Source organism: Volvox carteri (assembly GCF_000143455.1).
Source record: "Volvox carteri f. nagariensis unplaced genomic scaffold VOLCAscaffold_46, whole genome shotgun sequence".
Lineage (NCBI taxonomy): Eukaryota > Viridiplantae > Chlorophyta > Chlorophyceae > Chlamydomonadales > Volvocaceae > Volvox > Volvox carteri.
In genome coordinates this window covers 162,820-190,411 of record NW_003307589.1, presented here as the reverse complement: position 1 = coordinate 190,411, position 27,592 = coordinate 162,820, and the positions used below count along the sequence as shown (strand labels likewise).

General features: G+C 55.7%; 2 protein-coding genes across 2 annotated transcripts; both read right to left on the bottom strand.

Moving 5' to 3' along the window:
* Positions 1–437: 437 nt before the first annotated feature.
* Positions 438–17,668, bottom strand: VOLCADRAFT_106551 (uncharacterized protein; the record flags this gene model as incomplete). The annotated part of the gene is made up of 23 exons (XM_002954779.1): positions 438–600; positions 1,855–1,896; positions 2,314–2,421; positions 2,707–2,813; positions 3,079–3,175; positions 3,345–3,473; positions 3,690–3,932; positions 4,246–4,287; positions 4,898–5,584; positions 5,848–5,976; positions 6,464–6,658; positions 6,977–7,096; positions 8,002–8,682; positions 11,644–11,718; positions 12,461–12,670; positions 13,453–13,611; positions 14,429–14,654; positions 14,866–15,024; positions 15,231–15,272; positions 15,413–15,472; positions 15,830–15,955; positions 17,215–17,306; positions 17,633–17,668. The coding sequence occupies 23 exons, from the start codon at positions 17,666–17,668 to the stop codon at positions 544–546; spliced, it is 3,822 nt and encodes a 1,273-aa protein (XP_002954825.1). The 3' UTR covers positions 438–543.
* Positions 17,669–26,632: 8,964 nt separating this feature from the next.
* VOLCADRAFT_76469 (uncharacterized protein) lies at positions 26,633–27,164 on the bottom strand. Its single transcript, XM_002954778.1, has one exon. The coding sequence runs from the start codon at positions 27,103–27,105 to the stop codon at positions 26,875–26,877; it is 231 nt and encodes a 76-aa protein (XP_002954824.1). The 5' UTR covers positions 27,106–27,164; the 3' UTR covers positions 26,633–26,874.
* Between the last annotated feature and the right edge of the window lie 428 nt (positions 27,165–27,592).

Genomic DNA, 27,592 nt, shown 5'->3' with positions numbered 1-27,592 from the left:
TGTTCGCATAAGTATTTCGTTAAGAAGGAAACATCGCTCACATCAAAACGCAAAAGTATTGAGTTTATGTGTGAAGAAAAGGACAAGCGTTGCAGAGTCACGTATGAAATCTACCTCAGAACAGTGTGTGATGTGCGAAGTGGCGGGGTATAGCTTTTCACCCACGGGCCCAGACTGCTCTAGTTGCGTTTCGAGGCACCCTCACCCTTCCCATCACTCGAGGTATCCCGCGACTTCTGCAAAATCAATGTTGAACCCCAGTTCAATACCCAACGCCAGCATCAATAGGAGTCTGCCGGATCAATGGTGGCGTTAAATTTATCCAAATCTAATTTGTCTCAAAAAGCGCATCCATCACCATTCATCGGCATGGAAGTACACACCTCCGCCATCCAACGATCAAATTTTATTACCCCTTGCATACCGGGATCGATCCTGGGACTCGACATAATGACTTACGTTTATCTAATCATCTGTTGATTTATAATATATTAAATGTCACTGTTGCGAATGCACGGAAAGATCACACACACCCGCGTGCACCTACACTAATTGCATTTCCATGTAAGCATGGACTGTACAAATGTACGACACCATCTCCTTTTGATCAGCCAGGGACAAATGGGAGGAGTGCGGGAGGGGATTTGCCTTCTCCGCTGACATGTGCCCGGTAAGCCTCCGTCCGGCACGTTGTACGGCAACACACACACACACACGCATCAGGCAAACCGCACATACGCACATGTGCACGTGGTGCGCACCTGTACATACATATATACATGCATACATACATGTGCGCGCATGCACAGCCAATCCCGATCGAGCAGAGAAGGCGCATCAGTAAATATATATAAGCTAACAGCACACACAACACCAACGAAACAACACACACACACACACACATACACGCACGCGCGCACGTGATACACTTGCAAACACACACACGCGTACGCGGATCGCCTGGTGTGACCGCCCCTCCCCTTATCTTGGCATCCTGGACACACAGTGATGCCGTACAGCATGCAAATATGGACGGACAGACAGACGGACAGACAGACAAGCCGCCAAAGCCAAAGTCCATCACTCGGGTCGGTCCGGAATGGTTTTCCAAAACGAACTTCAACCGCAATGATGCTATCATACTTCGGAAAGAAGCAAAAAGAAGTCCACGGGGAAGTATACCGTTTGTTTTCTCAATCCCCCCTCGCCACTACCTCCACCACTACCTCCACCACTACCTCAGCCAGCCAGGAGAGCAACAGACCTGCACGAGGACCACTCTCTCGAGGCAACTAAATAACTGTCAACCGTCAGGAAAGAACCACAACGGCCGTAAAAGGCAACTGAACTAACGGCCCCGGGCGAAAGGACCCCGAGAGCCGAAGGCAGTGTAGCCCAAACGAAGTGCCTCAAAGCTGGGGCCTGCGAAACCCATTTAAAACCCTAACACCTTAAAACCCTCAGCCAAAACCGATGCAAAACTCGGTAAAACCCATGGCCTGTAACCCCACGAGGTTATATCTTACCTCACAATGCGGGTGCGGGGGGGAGGAGGATCATTCACAGATGGGGTCCGGGAACAGAAATAGCGGCGGCGGCGGGGGCGGCGGCCAAGTGTGAGGGTGACGGCGGCAACGGCTGCGGCGACAATGGCGGCAGCGGCGGCAAGGGCGGCAGCGGCGGCAGCGGCGGCGCAACGATGGTTGCGGCGAAGGCACCACCTTGCTTGGGCACCGCGGCTGAAGTTGTTGCGGCGGCGGGGGCGGCGGCAAGGGAGCCGCCAATGAAGCCAGCGGCAACAGCGGCGGCGGCCGGGACTGCACCATTCTGCCGTACAGCTGCTGCTCGCTGCACCCGTAGCTCGTTCCGCATGTGCTTCTCAATCTTGGTTAGGACCTGTACGACACAGTCCGGAGTATGGCAGTGGAGCTTCATGTGTTTACCATTGGAAGTACCTACTGCCGCAGTAGTACGGCGGACGGCGGAGCCAAATTGACGAGAAGCTAAAAATGCTGTGCGTCGAATCAGTTGGGTGTACCGAACCAACCACGACAAAACAACTGTCAGTCAAACTTGATGATGTCGTACAGTTTCAAAAAAGCCGTTGTGTGGACTTCCCGTCTGCCACGCGTGCCCATTTATGCGCATCACAAGATCTCCAGGAAATGGAATATTGGATCCTGGATCTCAGTCATCCAGGCAGATTCCAGATTCCAGATCCCAGATTCCTGAAATGAATGTCCTCATTTCACCGCACGGAAGTGGCGATGTGTACGATATCATACGGTTGTACGACTGTATGCCCTGGCGTACCTTGACAATCGCCTCAAAGCTGGGTCTCTTCTCCGGGCTCGTGGCCAGACATGCCCGCCCAAGTCGTACAAGGGCGGGGTGGGCGGAGGAGGGCCACTCGGGTTTCAGCTGGGGAGGGAAAATAGGAGGGGAAGGGGATGTATGTATGTATGGGGGAAGATAAGGCAGGTTTTAGTTTGGGAATTCAAAAAAGGCCGTAACATCCCCCCCCCAGACCGGTGGTACCGGCACTGGGAGGGCGTGGGGGCTAGGGGGGTTTTGCAAGGAGTGTACGGATTAGGATTTTGGGGTTGATGTGGGGTTTTTGAGGGTTTGGGGTTTCTTATAAAGGGGACGGGGAAGGGGAAGAGCGTTTGGTGTACGATTTCAAAACGCACCACCCATAACACGTACCGTTCCCTGCAGAACGCCCATTAGGATCTGCGGTACGGTCAGCTTGCCGTACGGCAGGGGTTCGCTGGTGACGAGCTGCCAGAGCAGTACACCGAACGAGAAGACGTCTGGCGGCGACAGCAAGACAGGGAGGGGGGGCCAAGGGGATTGGAAGGGGGTTTGTACGGCGGCGTGAAAGGACGACAGTAGACATGTCAAGACAACACAGTCGTACTTACCAACAAGATAATGTCACAAATGGAGATTTACAATAAATGTGTCAATATCGTGTTCGGGAAGGCTTTGGCTCCAATCCCGAACCCGCCCTCTCTCCCCTTGGCCTTGCGCCCACTCGGCTCTCCTTCCGTTGCTCCTTATCGTACACGCTCGTACCTGAGGCTTTGAGCCAGCGGCCCATGATAGCTTCCGGCGCCATAACCGTCACCGTTGACCAGTGGTTAAGCTCCAACGGTTTGTCGCCGCGTGTTACCTGTTGCCGTACATGTAGAAGGGATTTTTCGGGATTCGGGACTGTGACATAGACACACCTCCCAATTTAATATATACATGGACATCAATAATACAAACAAGTAAATGCTCCTAGGCAAGGGCTGGATGTTATTGTACGGCACGTAAGGCAATGTCGTACCCTGCCGTACCTTGCTCAGTCCGAAATCCGCCACCATGGCCACAAAACCCCTCCTGTCGGACCTGCATCCCCTGAGCAGCACATTTCCCGGTTTGAGATCTCCGTGAATGATGCCGTTGGAGTGCAGGTGGCACATGCCCTGAGGCGGAAGGGGGGTGGGGTGGGGGGGCGGGGGAAGGGGGGAAGGGGGGAAGGGGGGAAGGGGGGAAGGAAGAGGAAGATTATTCGGCGGAAAATTGGGTAAATGTACGACCATGTTCCGGTGCATACACACGTACATACGTACTTACATACATACACGTAACGACACTCCGCACCCAGCACCCAGCAGGGGTGCCCCTCTCGTCGAGCCCACCTGCGCGATGTCGCGTGCCGTACGAAGTATGGCTCGCAGAACGATACGGCGTGAAAACCTCCCGGCCGCTGCTCCCCCTTGCGATGGCGCCGCATTGAAGTACGACCCGGCTGACGATGACGCGGGTGCTTGTACGGCACCGCCATCCGCCGCATGACCGGCATGGTGACTGCCGTACTGATCTTCCATCCGAAAGATGCCGCGGCGGATGGCCGAAAGCAGAGACCCACGATCACAGTACTCCTGTACGGCAGACAGTATATACGACAACATGGCACATGTCGTACAGGTGGGCCATTACTTACCAGTACAGCGAAACAAATGTGCTGAGATTTATTTCATTGGTGCCTGTTGCCCCTCCCGCCATCCGGGAGCGCCGTACATTCCCTATCTTCGTTGTGACCTCGATGATCACCTCGGTCTCACATAGTCTCCCCGACCACCACCACCACCACCCGCCTTCCGTGCTCTTTATCGTCCTCAGACCATCTGTCACATCTGTTCTCTCTCTCTCTCTGTCCTACAGTCCTGCCTGATCCTCCTCCTGCTCCTGCACCTCGTCCACCTTCTGCTGGTGGTGCTGGTGCTGGTGCTGGTGCTGACGGTGATAGTGGTGATGATGGTGGTGGTGATGATGGCAATCCGGAGCAGCTGCGCCCAACCCCCCCTTCCATTTTTAGTTCCGAATGTGGTGGTGCCTCCCTTGGGGGGGGGTTAGCCACCTGCCGTACTGCTGGGTGCGGGTTGCACAAGTGGTGAGCTGGCCAGCTCCATTCTTCCCTTCTTACCCCCCCCCCCAACCCCCCCAACCCCCCCCTAGACCAACCATGATGATGTACGTCATATGCATGCCCGGCCGGGCCTTCAGGTGTTGTAGCGCCTGCCGTACAGTCCAGCCTCGGTTGCTGCCCAGCTCCGGGTCGCCAAAACCCTGTTTGTACGGCGAGTACGGCATACCTTTTGAACTTAAGAGACCTCCGGGCCGGAAAGCGATCCTTCCGGGGAAGAGAACTTTCTCGATGTGCAAAACTAACTAAACGGGTTGCGGGGAGTTCGATGACACCGCCGCGGCAACACCTTCCCTTCCCTTCCCTTCCTGTTTTGCTTTCGTTCCGCTACCCGTCTTTTTTCTCCAATGCCGATATGGTCCGGTTTTCGTTTCACCATGCAATGCCGTACATGCCCGCCGTACATGCCTAATCCCGTACCTCGTCAGAATGGAACGTGGACTCCAGAACCACCATCTGCCGCTGTTGCTGCTGTTGCAGAATCTGCGCATGTACAGCATTCCGTACGGTAGCCTGCGTACGGAGCCGTGCCGCGTCCGATGTGGCCTGGCGGCGCCCCTCACCACCGGCAGGGCTGCCGTCACCGCTGCCGTACCCGCCGCCGCCTCCGCCACCTCTGCCACCGCCGCTGCTACATTCATCCTTAGCGGCATCCCCCCCACCAGCAGCGGTTCCAGCGGCGGCGGCGGCGGCGGAGCCATCCCAGCCGCCGCCCTGCCGTACAGCCATCCCCTGAGCAGCTAGCGGCGCCGCCAACCCGGCGTCCCCGGCCTTCTTATCGCTGCCAGCACCACCGCTGTCGTCATTGGCGCCGCAGCGGGTTGTAGCTACCGTAGCAGTAGACCTGGTGGCGGCGGCGGCGGCGGCGGCGCCCGCGTCCTGCACTGTGCTACTGAAGCGCGAGAGCCCACGGGCACCAGGTCCCGGAGTAACCCCGTCCGCAGTGCCGTGTGTGGAGGGGGCAGCAATGGCAGGGTTGCCGGCGGCGCCTGGGTTGGCGCGGCGCCTGCCGCCGCCGCTGCCAGACAAGTTGCCGTACGCTGCATTGATGTTGCCGCCGCCATCGCCGTACAGATTGGCAGTGTCGAGCAAGGACTCGAACAAGTCCTACGCGTTAAGAGGGAAGAGGGACGCCGAGCCATGAAAACCGCCCAATAATATCCTGAGACGATGTTTTTAGAAAGCACTTTTAAAAACCCTAAAACCCTTTAAAACCCTAAACCCGTCCAAAACGTTTAACAGGATCACACCCCAAACCCCCGAGTACAACCCACGAAGTCGCATCCCGAATGACCCCCCCCCCGAATAGCCGCTCCCTAAGGAACGACGGTACGAGGTACAGAGCCGTACATCGGCAGACCTTGCCGTACCCGATTTCCCTGCTCATCCATCATGCTGTCGAGCCTGTCGACGTCGTTGTCGGGATCCGCCGCAAAGACCGCCTCAGTGAGGCGAGCGAAATGAAACGCAAAGGTGTGTACGACATTGGGGTGATTCACCTGCCGGAAGAAGGCGGGCGCGGTGGTGGGCAATTCTGGATCGCCAAAGGATTGGTCGGGAGGGGCATAGCTGCTTATTTAACACAACGGATATGGCATCCGCCAGGCGAGAAAAGGAAAGAAACCATGCACAACGGCCTATCGTACACATTATGCTCTATCTCTAACAACCTTCTCGTACACATAATGCTCGTGCCGACCTTGTCGTACAGATTGACGCTTTTACCGAACCTGTCGTACACATGCAGCTACGTTAAGGTTTCTCCTGGCGTCCATCTTTGCAGACCGCCCTTTCTCCTCCTCTACTTTGTACAAAGTACATTCCCATTCAGCTCCTTTCCGTCAGCTGATTGTTGTGTTCATCTTTTCATCATCGACCGAAGCCCCCCATCGACCAAAACCCCCAAACACTAACCACCCTGTAACAACATACAAACATACTAACGTACGCGAATCCTAAAACCCTAAAACCCAAACCGACACTCACCACACTGCTCACGACTCCCTCCAACTCTAAAAAGTCAATGCCGTCAATGCCGTCAATGCCGCCGCCGCCGCCGCCAACTCCAACTCCTCCTCCGCCTGCCCCCGGCAGGATTGCGTTGACCGCATCCCGCTCCTCCGATTTCTCTGAGTCCTTTAAGAGGAACTTCACCGCCACTTGCGCCCCCTGCCACACGGCCTGGGAGGGGTGAGAAAGGTGCGGAGGGGGGGCGGGGAAGCCGAGTGCGAACGATAAGCAAGCAGAGGCGATACGGAGAAAGGTACGGAAAGGACGTCGTACCCCTCCGTACAGGGTCGGTTCGAGTAAAAAAGGAATAAAACTTGAATGAGGTGTGCCGGGGTTGCGGCCAGTGGGTTGGATTGGGAGCTGGGGGTGTGCCTCTGACCAACCACACGCTCACACACATCCACATACCCACACCCATTCCCGCTATATCATACACAGACACGCAGACGCACGGCCCCAACCCCACCCACCCACCCACCCATCACCCACCTGAAACACCGCCCCTCCCCCCCCTTGACCGATCCACCGCAGCCCGGTGATCTCCCGGGAAAGCGCGGCGAGATCTAGTTGCGTCCACAAGTGCGGGTGCGCGTGCGGTAAGGGCTGGTGCTCGGGTTCATAACGATGAGGATGTGGTTGCATGGGCATGGGCACTAGCGGCGGCGTGCTGTCGCTGCCGCCGCCGCCGCCACCGCTGCCGCCACCGGGACTGCTGCTGTCGCGCTCGTCGCACACGCCGCCGGTGCCGCCGCCGCCGTCGCCATCATCAATGTTCAGCATGTGCAGAAAGGCCACCTAGGCGCGATGTAAATGAAAGGGAGCGATGTGGTTTCGGGGCTATTGGGGTTACTGGGTACGGGAGCAGAAACGAGCGAGCGGTTGCAGAAACGACCAATCAGTTGCAGGGTAGCAAGAGAAGGCAGTACATCGTGTACGGCACGGTACAGTGCCGTATGACATGCGCCTACATTATGACGTACCATATTTGTTTCGCAATATTTCGTTGAGTTGGCTTCGTCCGTAGAAGGCAATAAGCACAGATAATTTTGGTATATCCGGCTGCTGTACGGCATGCACGGTTATTACGACGTTTTGGAAACCCCAAGGGAGTGGGAATAATTTGTGCGAGGCCATACAACCCGAGGTGACCCCTGGTCGTTATGACCTGTGCGTGATTCAGCTAAGATTTGTTCATAAGAGCATGTGTCCGGTTTAGAAGTTTTATACAGTTCATGAACAATTGGAAATTGTGGATGATGTTAGGTATTTATAAATAAATAGATATCGTAATAATTATCCACTATGATGGTACAACGATGCAACAAGGGCTCAACGTGACAAAAATCACACTTTCGGTGAAGAGCTTTCTTTCTCACCCAAGTTTGGCAGTTTTCTTTCTTGTTTTGCTTTCTTCATTTCCTTTAGGCGGCATGGTGAAGCGATTTGAGGATTCTCGTTTGGATTCAGAACAAGCTCCTGAAGCTCTGCAGCAATCCATCCACGTGATAGCGCACCTGGGACATGTGGCGCGACGCCATGTACGGCAGTTTTGAACGATTGTTGTACATAGAGGCGATGGGTGCGCTGCGGTACGCAGGAATCAGCGGGGCCGCACCATCCCGACACCCGCCCGCACCGGCGGCACCGGCGGCACCGGCAGCAAGGACCAGGTCGGCGGCGGCAGCGCCATTCACCGCCGCCGCCGCCGCCGCTGCCGCCGCCGCCTCGCCGCGGACTCCATCTTGTTGCGGCGGAAAAGCGTCGGCCTCCGCGCCTCCACATCCCGCCTCCGTCACGGCATCCGCCGGTGATACGGCGACGCTACGCGCGCCGCCGTCACCGCCACAGCCGCCGCCTGCGAGCGCAGCATTTGTTGTGAAGATGGAAGTCGTGGGCGGTGCTGGCGGCGGCGGCGGCGCCACCACCGCCTCCTCTACGCGCTGCTCCCTGACGCCGCCACCGCCGTCACCGCTGCCGCCGCCATTGCCGCGCATGACCTTGCGGACCAGCAGCGGGCCTCTGCGAGACAAACTGCGTGTAAGTTCCATAACTCGCGTAAAATTGCCGACAACGGTAGCGCCGCCGTTGCGGCCGTTGCCGCTTCCAGTGATTACATGGTCGTCGCGGTTGTGGGCTGCCAGCATTGCCAGCGCCGCTACGGGGCGTTGGACCGGCTGGGGCTGCGGAGGCGGCAGCTGCAGCGACAATAGCGGCGGGGGCCGCAGCAGGCGCCTGGAAGTACGAGACTGAGAACATTCAACGGCTGCATCGGTGTTGATTTCTGGTGGTGCCGTGGAGGCGTGGGAAGCGGAGCCGGAGGCGGTGACGGAGGCGGAGAGAAAGTGTCGGCTGTTTAGGATGAAGACAGTGATTGAGGACGGAAGGGGATATGGAGGGAAAGGGAGTAAGCAGGCAGTTTGTTCATTTCCATTTTAGGAAAAGGAGGCGGACACTGCCGAGCATATGAGAATTCGCTCCGAAGGCAACTCTTGAATCAAAATTGTTTTCTAACAGTAAGCAATTTAATGATAATCCAATTACCTAGACAAGAGTTTCAACTGTCGAGGCCTATACAGGATGTGCGGGAATAACTACGTACCATGGCTCCGCATCGGTACCGGTACAGTGCGACAGGGCGCGGACATCAACGCCTGTTTCCCTGAGACCGATGTTACAGCAGTTGTCCTTTAACCGGCGCGTTGCTGGTTTATGCTCCTTCAACGAAGCAGGGCCGCTTGCCGAGGCTGGTAATGTGAATCCCGGTACAGTGCTGCGTGAGACTGCAACACTTGCCAACCCTGAAGATACAAGGGGCTGCGGAGTTGAACAAACCGCTGTGCTTTCGCTATTACAGAAAGTTGGGGGCTGTGGGGAAGATTCTGCAATTAATTGGTTGACTTCCGAAAATGATGACGAACCGCGAGGATCGCGGGAGCCAACCTCAGCCAACATCACAGGCGATGCATTTATAAAGCCTGGTGCAAGAGCTCCGTTGCATTGTCTGATTAAAGGACCAGTCTGCTGAATGGGATAAACGTCATCGAGCTGTGAAGCCGTCTCCTCAGCGCGGTGTGCCGACTCCACACTCTTTCCATTGATGACAAAAGAAAAGCAACTGCACCATGTCCTTAGCGGCATTCCTCCCCAGTGTCCTCAGAAGCTCTTAAGACGTCTCTTCGCACAAAGAAGAACGCTCTCAAAACCTGTACAGCGGACGCTTTACATTACTGCGAAATGTCCATATTAAGCCCTTTTATGCAGAGGCTGCGATGGCAAAAGGACGGCCCTCCCAGAGTTGTGACGCGAGTACGAGCTGCCGTCGTTACTTGCTACCCCGAGCGATGTTTCTGTATATCAAAATCCTGTTCAACTATGGGTTCATACGAAATCGCAATTTAGTTGCCTCCTTTGCGCTAGCCGGCGGCACAAGGAAGCTCACACTCGACAGTTACGCCGCAACAGACAACAGTCTCGCAACAGGAAAAGTTCCCCAAGTACCCCTGATCTTAAATGATCATCTAGGGCAACTACGTAAACCAAAGTATTACGTGCGCTGTATTCGGGTGTTCGTCACCGATGAAGCGCTTGAGGCGGAAGATATGCTGTGAAGCGTCGTTTTGACTAAATGATCACAAAACTAAAGGAAACAGTCTTCCCCTTGCAAGCGTCCGTTCCTGATATAAATTCAGACTGTATCGTATCATCTCATAAATCAAGCCCTGCAACTTGATGCCCACATGACTTTTCGCTCAGCTGGGAACTTCCTTCTCTGTCTGAGTCATCCTCCGACTCGGAAGTTTCTTGATGACGGCACGAAAAAAACACGCCTAAACCTTAAACCATCATTCAAATTAAACAAAATGTTAAAATGTGGATCCTCATATCAACCTATTAACCCCAACGTGACTGACGCTCAACAGCGAAGATGTGCTATCCCGCCAAAATGCGAGGCTCATCATACGTAGGTGGTACGAGACGCTACTACTGAGCATCTGAAAGACCTCTACCCAAATTGGCTCTCGGACGTCATGCGCGCAAGCGGACCGGCAGGAGCGGCATCCACGACGACACCGCCAAGATGCTCCTGTGAACGAATTAAAAAGTTGTGGAGACAATCGTCATCGTGTGTAACGTATCTATGAGAAAATCTACATCATATTATCTAATCCAGGAAATAAGCCTTCACATTTCTTGGCACAATATGCAAATAAAGCCTGAGGATATATATTCCTGCTGGATGCATGCTTAACTCCAGCAACAGGCGTCGTGCCGATGGACGGGCAAGATTGGACTATTGAATACCAGCAGGCTGTGTGGTTCAGTTCATTCGACAGTCTTTCTTATGCGTTTTTTATGATACCTTCCTCAGACAGCCACCGGCATGGGCCCACAAAGCAAGGCTCGTATGGGCCTGTTAAACAGCTCCAGAAGGTGTTCAATTTTTTGCATCCTCAACATACATATATACATATTTACATATACACCCACACCTCTTTGCCATGCACATGGGATCCTCCTCAATATAATATCCTCCAATCCAGTGACCAGCTGGTTCGTTTGTGATCAAGGCTTGTTTGGGATTTCCAAACGGCCATCGCCGCACACCTTGCCTAATATGATGAGATTTTTTACTTATCCGCAGCAGCAGCTAAACGCAACCCAGCAGCCAATTTCCTTGTTCTGCATTATTTGTCATTTCATAATTCCTGTGATACTTAGGATGTGAAGTGGCCAGGCACTCATAACAAGCTCTCTCTCTCTTCTCTGCTGTCATGGTCATGCCAGTGCTTATTATATCATCACCTTCTACCTGCCGCTGCCTAAGAGGCGCGCGCTCGACTTTTGCTGGGTTAGGCAGCTGGTTGGGGTCCCCGGGGGGGAAGAGAGCGGAGCTGGCGGATCTGCGGCTCTCTCTGCTGCTTAGGAAGGGGGGGGGAGGAGACAGAGGCCCCCGTCCGCTTAGGGAGAGAGCTTAGGCGGTCTTTCGGGTGGGCCTGGACAACAGCCCCTCTGCGGCCAGTGTCGTCAGGCCTGGTGAGATACTTGTAACCTTACACACACATATACACACACAGAGGCGCACACACCTTTGCACACGACGTACACACGTAGATACATATACATACATACATACACACCTGCAGAAACTCGATCACAGGCCTGATGTACTCGGGTTCTGCCCCGTGACGGTGCAGCTCGATGTGCGCGTGAGGCCGCTCAATGAGGCGAGCCTGAGGAGTCGGGGGGGGGAGTGAGTTTGTTTGTGTTTGCGTGTGTATGGATGGACGGATGTATGTATGTATCTATGTGCGTTGTGTTTGGCGTGCCGCGACTTGTATGTCTGTACATATATAATTATCTGGGTGGTCATGAAATGGCTATTAGCTATCTAATGCTACCATCTCCCTCCCCCATGTGGAGCTTGGCCGGGAAATGGGGGCGAGGCTGCTGGCGCAACTTAGTCGTAGGTTGGTCCGAAGGTCAGAATGCACCCAAAAACCCTAAGCCGGGATGCGTGTCTGTAAATATAATTGTATTGTCTGTGATGCTTGGAAAACCATCAAGACATCCACTTGCGTCCTCTGCACCGCAGTCCCATCCACATGCATATTCTCCAGATAGCAGCTTAACAACTATATGCTGTTTGAAACCCATTCTTCAGTGTTTTTATCTCCTACTACAAAAGTATTCTGTAATAAAATTAACTCGGCTTGCAATTAGGAAGTACCCTGCAAGATTGCAATGACGTCACTTCTACCTGCAGCTCTATCAACCACACCATGTATTGCAGAGAGGACAGGTGTGGATGGTGTTTCCAAAAAACACATCTGCTTCCCATTCCCGCTCCGATTTGACAACGCATACGCCGCAAATACAGCTCCCCACACATTCCGTAACTGTCGTACGTACTGTGCCATTGTACGGCCCCATTTTCCTAGTTCCCTGCTGCTGCCGTACATGCCGTGAACGTACCTGCGGGCCTATCCTCGTCACTGCATCCCGCGCCAGGCTCACGGGGCAAATGTCGTCCTTAGTTCCAGCAACCACCAGTACAGGCACACAGATCTGATCCACAACCGTTATGGGGCTGCGGGTTTGGGTTGTACGACAAGTATATTGGGGGTAAATCGGGGGGAAAATGCGGGGGGGGGAGAAGGGAGGGAAGGTCTCCATGGGCGGCTTCTGGAAGGGGTGCGGCGGCAGGAGGAGCAGGGAGTCGGGGAAAACCCGCAACCCCTCGCAACCCCTCTTTGGCCGAGGAGGAGAGGCTGTCTTTGCACACGTCCCTTGCAGCAGAGGACGGCGGTCGCTCAATCCGTCCCCTCCCCACCCACAAACAAGCAAACATAACTCTCATACCTGTATGCAGCTGCGCCCAGTAACTGCCATCCGGTACGGTAGTACACGGTAGATGTACGGCAGGTCACGTCAACGCCAGAGCGACATACCGATATAGCGGTGCATATATCAGAATGTCATGGTGATGTGTCAAGGGACAACGGCGCCCGAGGTGGGATCGACGGGTAGGGGGAAGAGTGGAGCGGGGGAGGAGGGGGGAGAGGGGGCCCTTATATAGCAAAACACGTCTATACTGGTAATAGAACAAAGTACAGACCAACTTTGGTCAATAACGCTCGGAGCATCGCTAAAATAAAAATATAATGTCCGTTTTGAGAATCTTTTGTCATGAATAAAAGATGTTACATGCATGAATTGCCATACACGTGTATGTACGACAGTAAGTCTGGAGGGTACGGACGCATGACAATGCCCACGACCACCACTACGACCAACCACCAACGGGTCATAAGAAGGGGGAGGCGATACGAAGAAGGGAAGTCAAAACTCGAGACGATTTTTGAATCGTGAGTCGAGAGGGAGGGAAGGAGAGCATTTTTCTTTCCACTCGGAAGAAATATAGCGCACGTATATATGAATACATACAAACATACATACACACGCACCATTCGCGCAGTCGCCAGGTTCCTCCAGCCGCCCTGCCGTACAGGAGCCGGCCGTTGCACCTGAGCCATCTCCTCTTCGCTCAACTGCAGTAACGCCAACTCCCCCTGCCCGCCGATCAGCTTGATATAAGCCGGTGGCAGGCCCAGTAACCCACGAACCTAAATGTACGACAACCAACATCAGTTCTGAGTTTGCCATACATGGGCCGTACATGCGCCGTACATGTACGACATGGTGAATGGAAGGAGGGTTTTGTACTTACATAAACACATACATGCTTACAAAATACACGCAGCATGGCAGCGTAGGATAAGTGTCCGATTAGGGCCATATGGAGTCCGTTTGCCGACACTGCCACCCGGAGGGGGCTGCTATTACATATTCGCATCACCACCGCTCCCCCCCCCCCAGTACGGGGCCCCTACTCCCCTCCCCAGCTGGTATCGTTCCTAAAACCCAACGAAATGATGTGCGTGCGTATGTAAGTATGTATTGATACTTGAATTATAACGGATTGGAGCTTTTATTCTTCCACCTCCCTCCCTCCCCAGCTCGCGGATTTCCCTTCCGGAAGTACCAACCCCCTTTTTAATCCCCGCTTTCTTCAAACCCTCCTTCACGGCAACCAACTAACCAACCTTGTCGTTCACGGCAGCCGCCAACGCCCGAGCTAACGGCAGCACACCACGTTCCTGTAGCCGCGGTAGGAGCAGCAACAGTAGCAGCAGCAGAACAGCAGTAGCGGCAGTTGCAAAGGGGGAGGACGCGAAAGCAGTCAGCAACCGCATTCACAGCAGCAGCCCACGTACTATACTAGCAGCATTTTAACAAAACCCTACATAACCCAGTACGACGACGTCAACTAACTTAACCGCATTGAAGTCCACTCCTTTGTATGCCCCCTTTCACCTGTGAAGGCAACCTAACCAACTAACTAGCTAACGAACCAACTAACGAACCTGCTAACGAACTCACCTGTACCAGCTTGGCCACCGCTCGCTGGGCCTGCAGGTATGGTTCGTTGGCCACAACCACCTTGACGCGATCCGGGCCCAGCGACGCTGCCGTACATAACACGTGCCCGCCGCTGTACGACACACCCCACAGCGCAAGTCTCGACGCATCTACGCGGTTCGTGCCCAGGCCCCCCGCACGAACCCACTCCACAGCCGCCTCCCAATCCTCCAAGTGTTTCCGCCAACTGTACGACAAAACAGTTCGCCGTACACGTGCGATCAGGGCGTTAGGGGAACACAAGCCAAGGGGCGATTACGTTGCAGCAGCACCTCAATTTGGGTTGCTGGTTTGGATGCAGCCGCCCCCTTTCCCCCCCCCATCCCCCGGCCACACGCCCCCCCTAACCCCCTTTCCTCCTCGGCCGCCCCCGCCCCCGCCCCCGCCCCCCCGCTCACTTGACCTCGTGACGGGGCCAGCCGTCACTTCCCCCAAAGCTGCGATAGTCGAACACCAGCACTGCCAGGCCTGACGCGGCGAACTGCTCCGCGTAAGGGTGCAGTCCCATGTCCTTCTGGCTCCCCAAGCCGTGAGCCATGACCACTACCGGGGGGGCGCTGAACGCAGGAAGGCCGAGGGGGGGAAGGGTTGGGGTGAGAGGGAGGGGAGGGAGGGGTGTGTTATGAGAGAGTAGGAGTGGGTGGGAGAGAGGGTGCGAAAGGGTGGGGGAAGAGGGTGGGAGAAGACAAACACTCGGGAATGCAGAAGGAATGGTGTGAGGAGGGAGAGAGATTTGTGACGTAGCGGATGCGAGAGAGTGTACCTAGGTACTTGAGATGTGTAACTGCCGAACGTCAAGTAAAAACTGCGGAGCAAGGATGGGTGAGTCGGTGGGAAGGTGAGAGGAGTGGAGGGAAAGGGCGGCAGGCGCTAAAACACGTGCACCAATATGGTGTACGGCATACATTGAGGTGTATGAACCACCCTTTCGTACAAGTGCCGTACCTTCCAAGGTCCATGTTGCGACGCGTTTGGGCGCTTGGCTCGTAAAACCATGCCTCACACCTACAGGATTAGCAGCAGTAGCAGCAGCATTCGCAGCACTATACGGGCATGACATGCGGGGCACCACCAATAGCATCAAGCGCAATTGCATTGCAAGACAGCAGCAGCAGCAGCAGCAGCAGCAGTATCATGATCATGAATTCTAGGAAGAGCAGAAGCAGAAGCACTGTATTTGCCGATACATTCAGCAACCAGAGGGTGGCATGGGTCCAAATTGCTGTAATCTGCGCCCCTAGGAGCTTTTCCATCCTCCCTCATCCCCCCGACACCCCGTGGTAGCGCACGGAAAGTGAGAACTAAATTTTCATGCGGTGGCTGCTGATGTCAAAATTGCATGTGTCGAGTAGCGCTCCGTACCGGACACCATGCGAGTCGAAGTAAACGGTGCTTCGTAAATATTTTTCGTTCGAAATGGGTTGCAAATGCTCCAAAAGTGTCGTATCTCGATCCATGCCGTACACCACCTCATCCTCCCAGGGTAGACTGGCGCATCCGCGGCGTCATGAGGCGGGGGAGGGGGGAGGGGACCAGAGGCGGGGATTTCTAGGCTTCAGTGATGGGAGGTTTTTAAGGGCATTCAAGCAAAAAAAAAGCCCAACGAAACGCCACCATCGCATCGCGCTGAAACGCCATACGCTTTCGCTGCGCCATCACAGTATAATTACTAGTTCAGACTGCCAGAATGCGTTAATCAAGTGCTGGATGGACTCTCCCTGTGCGCCGCTCCTCGCCCCGCGGAAAACCACAAATTTGCGCGATTATGCTTTTTCATAAAAAAAAGGGATTTGATCGATGTTTTCCTTCTTCACTGTTTAAGCCGTTTAGTCCGACATGCGACCGCCGTTCGGCCCATCCAAATGTTTCAAGAATGGGAATCTTCTTGGATCCGATAGCCCGGCAATCACCGGCAGGGACTTGGTCCGCAATCGCCATGGCCAAGCGGCGGCCTATATCTAAAGCCTCCCGCACACACATTTAGAATCACGGTGCGGTGCAGTCTGGTTAGGCAGCAGTCGTGTTGGAGAGGCTTGGAGCTCCTTCCCATAATCGATCCCTTAAACCATAATACGCAGTAAGGGAAACCTGGCTGTAATAAATAGCCGCTCTTTACAGGTCGCGGGTAATTACAGTGTATATACTTGTTGTGGGGATTCTTACAACCTAGACGATCCTAAATAATTCAAAGGCACAACATTCCTTGTGATCCGCGCTGAAAATTGGCAGCGGGATTCCACCCAGCTAAGTATACGGGCCAGCTGACCCAACTGCACGCAGGAATGGTGTGCATCCCGACGTATTCTGAGGCCTAGAGGTGCCGCTGCAGCGGCTTCGTGTCTGCGCGGCACCTGTAGGTACCTCGACGTGCGCGCTATTTCCTCAAACGCTGAACGCAGCTGCCACCAAGGGATGTCTTAGGAACGCAGGGCAACACACATGCTGGAAGCTCTGGCAACCTTATAAATCTAACTTCTTGTAACTTGGATAGAAATTACTGGAGTGACCATCTCATCGCGACATCATTTCTTCTCATCTTGCGCATTGTTATTTGTTGACCTTACAGTCGTGCCGAAGCTTGGTAGAACTTCGATGTTTCAAAAGGTTGCGCAGGGGAATTCCGCGGGGAATTTCGCGGACTTGGCCGGCAGTGGCCTATGACTTATAAGGGTGACTTTAGCCACGAAGTACAGGAACCCGCCGCCTCCCGCTCCCTTGACGGATGGGGCCCCTACCAGGTCTCTCACCTCATGATGGCGCCACCCATCACGGCTCCGCCTACCACTGCACCCACAAGAGCCGTTTGGGGCGTGAGCAACGTCTTGCGTGCCCGAATAACCTGGCAGGCAGGCAGTCGCGTTTTGCGTGGACGGATTGGGCGGCTTACTCGTAAACATGGCTGCGGCGGACTGCGGCGAGGGGCTATTTGTCAGAATTTGCTAAGAAAGCAAAATGGGTCGGATAACGAGCTGGTCGCGAGGCAGGGTCCTACAAAGCAGTTCGCAAATTTGTAAAAGGTGACTTTTCTAAAGGTAGGTATATTGCGCGACTCAGTCGGTCAACGCCTTTCAGCCATCGGAATAGCAAGGAATAGTGTGAACTGTGAGTTGCAATCAGACGCTATGGCGCAATTAGTGGAAAAAAATGTTACGCTCCCAATCATACCTGTGCCCTTGTGGGCATGGTCACCTTTGTAGGCATCAGCTCAATCGCACTCTTTGGACGTGTGTGTCACTAACTTATTGGGTTAACGGTAATGACTCGCGCGAGAACGGCTGCAAAGGACTATACCTAATCAACGTACGTGCGTTACAGTGCTTGCACCAGTGTTTGAACGGCCATTTAAACCCCTTCAAACACGTTGGACAACGGTTTTGTAATCTCGTAAAGTGGTTAGGCAAGTATAATAGAGTCTTGTGGCGATGGCAGCGTAATTCATTGAAAAACGTTAGGGAGTATAATAATGATGACCACCAATAATCATTGTTAAATCTCCGCTGTGCTGTACCTTCCGCCCTGCTTTGCGCACTTACTGCGATATGACTTTCCTTGTGCTCCTAGGCTGGTTCAGCTGGTTAAAATTGCAGACTCTTAAGTACGGGCTGCAAGCCTCGCTTGCAGTTGCAGAGCAATAGTAATTGTTGAATTGCCCTCTTGGATCTGTACGACGACACTGTCCCTGTTTCACATGGCTGTTAGAAACTTTGTACATTTCCTCTATACGTTATGTTATAACCTCAATCGCGCTCTGTACTCGCTTCCGGTTGCAACTGCCTCCAAAAGAATATCGCCGCCTTTCCAAAATTTACCCCTCTAATACCGATATTGACATCTGTGCACAAACAGTCTTCAACATCATGCTGCTTCAGTCGAATTTTTTTGAGTTTGCCTCCCTCGCGTCTTCCGGTGCCGCAAGCTCCATTACTGCCATGCCTTCCTTCCAGTACTTCCCAAGACCACCGTGCCACCCAATAGTAATAGGAACACGACCGCGACCGCGACCGCATTTATTCTAAGCAGACGTTTTGCGCAATATTGCGGATTCATGCCCTTTGGCGCCGTGGCGGCTACAAGCCCTAGGCTCAATGTACTTGGCAGGCTCCCCAGACGCCTGGGTGAGATTCCATTTTAGTGCTGGTTTGTATGACCTTCAATCATAGGCAGCCTGAGATTTTGCCATGCTGCAAATTTAGCGTCACTGGTATCCTATCATATCCTTCGCAGGACCTCCTATGGGCAATTCCGGATGAACCTGTTATTGACCCTCAGACATCGCCTCCACGGACAGTGATTGTGCGCCGGGTAGCACCCTTTCGTGCAGCGAACACCTCGGAATACTGGAGCGCTCGCAAATCCTACTCGCAAGGCGGGAAGGATTGTGCACGTCGGCTTGCTGTGCTTGGTTGCACCTCTACAAATGAGGCGGACGGCATCGGCATAGATGACACCGACGCACAAGTTGGGGTGGATGCCGCGGCCGTAATTCGAGACGTGCGCCAAAGCGCCTTTGCAAGTGGGCCTGTGGCTTCCGAGCCTACACCAGATGTCCATGGCTGCGTGAATTTGCCGAACCAATCTCAGCCAGTCGCAGACCTGATGGGCCCAGCAAGTTCAGCAAGCAGCTTGGCGTTCCGCAGCAGCATCCCGAGCTCCCCAGAGCACACCGCCTCCGTTCCAGAAGAAAATGCCGCCATTTTCACATGTCGTTATGGCAACTGCAGCAGCGGCTCCGGAACTGCAGGCCATCGGTTGCAGCCCAGCTTGCCATGGCCACAATCCGCGAATGGCGTTGGCAACCCCGCTACGCAGATTGGCGATTGCCGAGCTCCAATTTCCTTTGGCAAACCCACATCCGTTGAAAAAGCCAGCACAGGCGGCGCCGTTACCCATGGTAGCCTCAACCCCGAAGTCGATGGCGGTGACAAGGATTCGGCGGTCAAGACCGCTGGGCCATCGTACATCGCCACAACTGCCATCCTGGTCCCAATGGGATCGGAGTCCCTGAGTCCACACGCTGTTGCCGTCACTGCCGGGGGAAGCCCGGCTGCATCCGGAATTGCGCTGACAGCACTCGAGGGTTCTCCTAGACCCGACCAGATCCAGACAGCTGATGTGACGTCCCCGATCCGTTGTTGCTGCTGCTGCTGCGGCCACGGGTCACTTTCAGTGCTGACGCGTAGTGGAGGCAATAGTTGCTGTCGTAATGGTGCAGGCGGAAATGGTGTGCAGGTTCCGGAGCAAGAACGAGAGAATACGAGGGAGCACATTGAGGACCCATATCCGTACCGGGGCTGGGATCAGGAGCAGGATGTGGAATGCAATCCTGGCAACTCCTGTGTGGAGGCAGAGCCGGTGGCAGCTGTGTTGGGAAAGGCCGCCGAGGTGAAGTACCACGAGCGAACACTAGCAGCAACAGCAAAAGCGGCTGCTGCTGCTGTTGCTGCTGCAGCTGCATCCAGGGCAGGGCCGGTGACGACGGCGGCAGCGGCTTCATCAATCGGTCCATCATTCGCGAGCGACACGGCGATGGCAGTTTCGCTGGCGACCGTGGCGGCCCCGGCGGCAGCGACGACAGCAGGGGCAGTGGGAACGGAGGTGGCGGCGGCGGTGGAGGCTGCGGCGGCCTCCTGGAGTATGGAGACGCTGCGGCGGCTGTGCCGCAACCGTGATCCCAGAACCGCGTGCCGCGGCGGAATGCCGCCACCGGTACAACAGCAGCTGGAGCAGCAGCCGGTCCTGGAGGGGAATGGGCAGTTGCTGCACCCGCAGCAGCTGCAGCAGCCAGCGGCCGACTCACCAGCGGTGAGGGCTGGCTCGTTGGGCAACGGCGAGGGGGCGCCGCTGCAGCCACCAACGGTGACGACGACAGCGACGATGGGGTTGCCGCAACCAGCAGCGAAAAGTCCTTCGGGGCGGCCAGCTGCCACTACTGGCGAGATGGACAGCTTGGGGGCCTGGGCGGCTCCGCCGCTGCCGCCGCCACGCAGAGGCCCTAAGACTACTACTGCGCGGCTCCTGTTGAGGATGCGCTCGGAGTCTGCTGGAGGGGCCATCGGCCGTGGCAGCAGTAGCGGCGGTCGCGGCAACTGGCGTCAGGCTGTTGCAGTCAGTGGTACAACAGCTGCTGATAGAGCTCAAAAGCGGCGCAGCAGCAGCAGCAGCGATGGTGGCGGTGCTGTCGTACAGCGGCCAGCATCGCGGGCGGTGGACAAGCAGCAGTGCCGCGTGCATGGCTCAGCAGTGGTGGACGAGATGTACGACAGCAGCGAGGACCTCTCCTCGTCTTCAGATGACGAGTCAGACAGCGATTCGGACTGGGGGGGTCGCCGAATGACGCGGAGGCGCGGCGCGACTGGCAAGCCGCTGGGCCGTTGCCGCTCATCGACGGCATTGCTGGATGACATGAAGCGCGCCCTGGCGGCGGCGGCGGCGGCCTCCACGGTCGCACATGCGGCCGCTGGTGTGAATGCGGCCGCTGTACCGCCGCAGCTCAGGACCGCCGCCCGGCTGCTGGCGGCGCCTCTGCGTAAGCGCTTTGACTTCCGAACAGTACATCGGCGTGGGCCAAGTGCGGCGGCGGCAATGGGGCGCAGGGGTCCAGGGGCAACTAAGGAAGAGTCGACATTGTGTATGTACGGAGACGCTGCGTGGCAGGTTGGTTGATTAGTTGGGTAGTTGGTTACGCGCACCCGACTGCGCACCGCCTCTACAATTAGTTCTGACCGATTAGCGGGGGGTCGAGTATATTAAGCTCATGATGCGTAGTAATTGTTTTTCTTTCGTGCGTTTGCCATTATTATTATCATTTTTTATTATTATTATTATATTGTGTGTTATTATTTTTTTGTTATTAGTAGTACGGTTCTTTCGGTTACAGCCGTTGCCTGTCGGCCCACTCCCCGAGGTCCCCCGGGTCGTACACACCCCATCCTTGGAGGGTGACGCAACTCCTGAAGGTGTAATACACACTCACACACACACCATCGGAATTCACTCCTCCCGTCCCTCCCGCCTAACAGCCGACGACGACAAGGACGCCAGCAACCACCGTATTGGCCGGCCACAGCGATGACAGCGGCGGTGGTGGTGAAGATCGCCATCCAGAGTCCGAGGGAAAGGCGGCCGCAGGTGCGCGGTCGCAGGCGCGACCAGTTGGAAGGGTCGGCAATGGCGGCGGCAGCAACGGCGGCGGCAGCAATGGCGGCGGCAGCAATGGCGGCGGCAGCAATGGCGGCGGCAGCAACGGCAGCGGCAGCGGCAGCCCCGCGCTGATCTTGTTACAGGCACTGGACGAGTGGCGTACGCGGCGTGCTCGGTCCGTACGGAAGACTCCGGAAGCCCTGCTGCGTCTGGGGCTGCTGGCGGAGGTGGCGGCGCGATGTCCCACGTCGGTGGTGGGGCTGGAGGAGGAGGTACCTGGGATGCCGCGTCCTTTTGTACGGCGGTACGGGCAGGAGGTCCTGGACATCTGCCGCAACCATGCGCACCTTCTGGCCGCCAGGGAAGAAGCGGCGGCAACGGAGGCTGCAGCCGTACAACAGGCGCGGGCCCGTCACGTGGCGGAGGCAGCGGAGCCGGAGTGCGCCGCAGCTGCTGCTGCTGATGATGATGATTGTGGCAATGGTGGTGGTGAAGGCGGAGGGGGACCCGGAAGCGCCGCCGCTACTGCGCAGGATGGTCGGGCCCCGCTCTGCAGTGTTTCCAGTTGCCAATGGCCGCGAATTGAAGAGAGCGGCTTGTGGGCGAATGCGTCATCATTATCATCATCCTCGTCTGCTTTGCGTGTACGGCAGCAGCTGCTGGGCATCCTGGGAGTGGCACATCCTCATTATGTGCGTTTTGGGGATGGGAGGAGGGATGATGATGATGCGTGGTGATGTTGGTGATGATGGTTGCGTTGGTTTCTTTTGGTTTATCGTCGCGCTGCTTTTGCATAATTGCACACACGTGCACGGGTTCTTTCTGCCTTATCGTTAATTTTCGTTGTTTTTTCTTTCTCGGAATGGTAAATAACATGCAGAAGTGTCCCAACACACAACGAATTTCGGGTTTGGAAAAGATTCCCCAAACTCCAATATGCATTTGATTACCACCGGATATTTTGTGCGGCATGCCCCCTGGTACGTGGCGCCAACGACGATTTTATCATGTGTTGTATTTTTGTCCAACTGTGCCCACCTGGTGTGTCTTTCCCCTGTCCCGTCCTGTCTTGCCCCGCATCCCGACAGCAAGGAGGCGGCGATGTCGAGGGCGGGGAGGAGCCGGAAGAAGAGGGCCGACAGCGCAAGCAACACCGGGGGCCGCCGGCACCCGGTGCAGCGGCTCGACCTCCATCAGCGGCCTTCGTTGTCCGCCGCTTTGAAGAGGCTGCGGGCCGCAGCATTGGTGAAGACAGCAGTCGTGGTGTTGTCGACGACGGCATTCGTTGCGGCAGTACCCTGGTCCGGGATTTCCTTCCCACCGAGCATCCGGTTGTCGCCCCTGATGATGGCGGCGAAGGCGCTGTCTGCGGGTCACAACCCGGAAGTGGATGTAAGCGGATCCTGTCAAAGGCAGCACTGGCAGCGGCCCCGCGGTGCTGGGGCGGACAACAGCACGACGTAGGCGGCCGCGACGCCGCAGCAAGCCAGCCCCTGATCCCGCAAGGTGCACTGCCGTCCGCAAATCCTTTTCGAGGAGCTTCCTCACAACCTGTATCATACGACAGCGGTATCGACACCAATAATGGCGGCGGCGCCGCGCCCGCCGGGGGTGTCACTGGGGGAGCAGCTACAGCCGCTGAAATGGACGCGCCACGAGGAGCAGCAGCAGCACCAGGGGGTGATTTCAAGGTGGAAGCAGCAGCGGCTGCACCGGCGAAGTGGACAGACGGCAACCGCATTACGCCGCCGCCTTTCTGCCCAGTGCAAATTGCCGTTGGCGACAAGCGGCCCACCACGGGGCGATGGCCCTCTCCGGGAAAGCAGGTCCGTAAGCGTTACCATGGCGACTCGCCTTTAGCAGCCGGGGGGGCGGCGGCAGCGGCGACGGATGTCGTGGTGGCCGCTAAGGGGCCCCCGGCGCAATGGGTGCCGTTGCCGGAGGGCTGTCGTGCGCGCGGCGGTGGCAGTCTCGCTTTCGCCGACACGCCCATTCTAAACGGCGCACGTGTCAAGTGCCTGCTCGGAATACTGGCGGAAGCGGGAACCGCGGCGGCACCGTACCTGGGCATAGAGGAATGCGCTGATGCTGCAGTAGCTGCTGCTGCAGCAGCGGCGACGAAGCCGCCGCCGCTGGCGGCGGTGGCCGCGCGCGGAGGCCGCGCCCGCGCATCAGCTGCCGATGCAGCCGCGTCTGCTGCGGCTGTGTTACCTGCTGCCGCGGTTGCCCTGGCGGCCGCCGCGCAGTGCCTAGGCCGGACTGCTGCGGGGCAGGAGCGTATCCGGCGGCTTCGCGCCGTCGTGGAGCTGGCAATGCCTGCATGGGAAGTACGGCGGGTTCTGGCCTGCAGGGCTCTGGGCCCGGCGGTTCAGGCGGCAGCGGTGCTCAGGTTGGAGTCCGGCGCGTCGCGAGACGCTGTACGACTTGCCTTCCGACGCATGAGCTTGCTTGTGCATCCAGACAAGAATCGCAGCCCGGGTGCGACGGAGGCGTTCGCTCTCGTGAGCTCAGCTGCCAGTAGGCTGTTGGGCGGGTGGTAGTGAGGAAGAACCCTGCGAAGTCGCGTGCGGCTTTTCGCGGTCATGCACACGTTGTGAATGAGTGCGTGTTTGTTTGTCTGTTTGTTGACATACAGTGCCCACATTGCCAGGGGCCATAAAGCAGTGATACTCCTCGTTGTGGACCATTCTGGGTAACAGCATAATGAGGGTCACAGGCGCGCATGTGCGCATTTGTATCGTGATTGGAGGGCTTAACAAGCGGTATGAAAAGAGTTGGAGAGATGGAGAGGAGGGAGCACATCAACGTTGTCGGGCTAGCATTCGCGGCGGGGCTGATCTGTGGTTGGACGGGGAATCTATGGTATTTCGTCGTCGTATATATCCCTTTCCTTTCTTGTGGTCGCTGTGGGGTGTGGGTTTTGTGTGAAGCATCCCCTGGGATGAGCTCTTGCATGGGATGAAGGTTTTTTAAAGTTGTGTGAGACTGAGGAGTAGCAAGAGGGGAGAAGGCAGCGGCTTCTCCATCTCTACCGCTGGATTCTATCGTTATGGCGCCTGGCAAAATGTGGAATTATGGAGTCCTTTGCGGCACGAAGCCGCCCAAAAGATTGGAAGATTTTGCATGTAACGTGGGCCAAGCTTAAAGGGGATGGGGAGATTCTTTGTGCGTCATGTACCGGCATGGTCAAAACAATGACTCGTCCCGGTTGTTGGGATATACTTTCTCGCACATGCCCGTGTGTGTTGCATGCTGGTGAGGTACGCACGTGACGATATGCTTGGCTTTCAGAGGCACTTATAACTTGTCGGTATGATCTTGTTACTGAAGAACATCTTTTTTGTCCGGATGGTTTTCGTAAGGACGGTGGTAAAGCTGTCTTTCGTTGAGGGGTCGCTGACTGCCGCCCGGCGGCATGAACTGCGATGTCGGTCCAGGTGATTGGTCGTCTGTCGGCGCCGGTACCGGGCATCAATACGCTATGGACCGTACTGCTTAAGTTGGAAAAATGTTTTGTGTGTGACTGCCATCTGCGCGACTAATTATGTGTGTGCGCATGAGCGATGACAAAACAGTTGCGCATGTGTTGAAAAACGCTTCCGTAGGTACTCATTTGGAGAACCGTTTAATTTTAACGTCTGGGCCCTGGGACACCTCCTATGATCAAGTTGGCTATTGATCAGGTGTTTCTTCAGCTTTCTTTTCTAACAAAGGCTGTAAACTGGCTATTAGTATCCTGAACACTCTTTTGTGCGGTTTTCCATAGCGCACTCCTGATCCGCGCCATAGATACAGAACTACGGGATGTAACACCCCCAATCTTCCCGATGGCACTTTCGACTCCAATTTCAGGTTTCGTAAAGAGGTCCGCAACACTGAGGTTCTGGATCAGACTTTGTGCATTAAGAGGTAAGCTAGGTAGGCAAATATTAAACAAACCGGCTCTAGTACATCCAGTCCAGTAGATAGCTTTCTAAGTAAGCGATCATGAGCAGTTATACCCTGCTGAGGAGTTGCGTTGCTCATTGCAGAGCTGAGCCGGCAGTTGCTGCGAAGCGAGAGAGGGGGATGCGGCGCGCGCCGTAATATGTGGGACTACCGAGTCCACAGACCTGACAGCGGAACTCACGCTGGTCCCCAGTCGCCAATCTTCGCCGGTTTAGCTGCTGCTGGCACCGTTTGGATGACCGCCGCTGCAGCAACTGACACTTCACTCTTGCCTCAGATCATGTTTAACCGCGTTAAAACGCACCCCCAGCCCAGATCCGCTTGCGTTGTTGCCATCCTTCTCGGCGGACCGCGCCCATTCGCCTGTCTTTCCCCTTCCCTCTCTCGCCGCTTCCTAACTGTCTGCCTGTGTCTGTGGGTGGACACGCAGAAAAAGGGGCGCATATGCACTGTTCATGGGAAAGAACAGTGGCGGGATTAGACGTTTCTGCGCAGCTGCTGGTATGGACGAAGTTGCGTTGGGATTGCTACACGCAGGCTGTTACACCACTGGGTGCATTCCCTTTGGCCGTGCCCCAGCCACTGCACATCTAGCAGGCCCTGGGGCTGTAAGAGGCTGCTCCTTGTTCTGCGGACCTTGATCGTCTGGAGCGTCATGACGTGTCGTCGGATAAGGATAAGGCGATTGGATAGGGCGCACATCATGGTTGGGGCTGCGTAGTCCAGCACCTGCGAGTTCAGCCATCGCTGCGAGTCCGTAAGGGGGGGCTCCAGGAATCTCTGTTGAACAGGGGTTTGCGTTGGATGTGCCCTCATGTCCAGTCTTTTGACCAGGGAGGGCTGTGCTGCGACTTGCGTCTGTATGGCCGCGCTGCAAGTGGCACTGCGCTGCAAGCGCATCCCCGGTTGCGTTTCACGTGCTAGTTCACGATGAGTCAATGCCGCCTTCGCGTCGCCTCCCAGTCGCATGGTGGGGCCCTCATTCGGAGCTGTCCAGAAGTGAGAAGCGCGGGCTGGACTGCCTATACCACAGCTGCTGAAGAAGTTGTGACATCGGGGCACGGGCGACTCATGGTATGCCAAAATTCATACTGTTACACGGTCGAAGGCAAAACAACTGAACAGACAGGAGGGTCACCGTGGCCACCAAATGAACTCCACGACTCAACTCCGACAGCGCAGGAAAGGAGTACTCCAAACAAAGCGCCAGTTCCTATCCTCAAGTCTGCATCCTGCTTACGACGCCGAGGATAGCCCGGAAAACCACTTCGGAGCATGCTTGTTCTTCAGGTCCCAAAGCGCCAGTATTTGAAACATACTCATACGTAAACTCCAACCCACAAGAGCAGGAATAATGTCCCGAAACCGAGCAGCAATGCCGAAATGAAAGCCAGCAGCAGCTCTGATCTGAGTGCTCGATTGCTCTTTGTTTTCGTCACTTCATAGAGAAAGAAGCTTCCAGTCATACACAAGCCACTTCCAAGTAGAACGGTCGCAAGAGTTGGATAAAGTGAGGGTGAGACTGGGCTGCTTATCGAGAGCTCGGTCATCCTTCTAGCTAGCAGTTAACTGATTTGCAAGTCAGCCGACGTAATGGCCCTGTAGTGCGTTAGCTATCGCGTGTTAAGACTGATAGGATTACATCATGACGTCAGTTTCAAACCTTCCAGCAAGTTGGTTGCACGGCAAAATCGTCCACGCTTACCGTAGCACCCACGGCACATCCAGGCAGCTAGGAATCATTCAATGTGCATATGTGAACCATATCAGGCGCCACGCAGCTGCCGGATGAGGCACCGCTGACTAGAGGGCGTGAGTGGAAAGGTAATCTTCCAGACTCCAAAGCCGCACACAGTCACAACTACTGGGAAACTCGTCATTCTTAGCTCGAATCAGGCGCCGCGCGATCAGGTCTGCTGGCAAGTTAGTTAGGCTGTTAGTCGACACTGTTGCTGGCAGACTAAAATCCAAAAGCGTGGCCAAGGTGTTTGATGTGCACCTCAAACTCGGAATGGCCCAGCATGGCATGTAAACATC

Excerpts from the sequence above, each read along its gene's own strand:
- VOLCADRAFT_76469 (XM_002954778.1), bottom strand. The coding sequence starts at position 27,105 with ATGACCGAGCTCTCGATAAGCAGCCCAGTCTCACCCTCACTTTATCCA.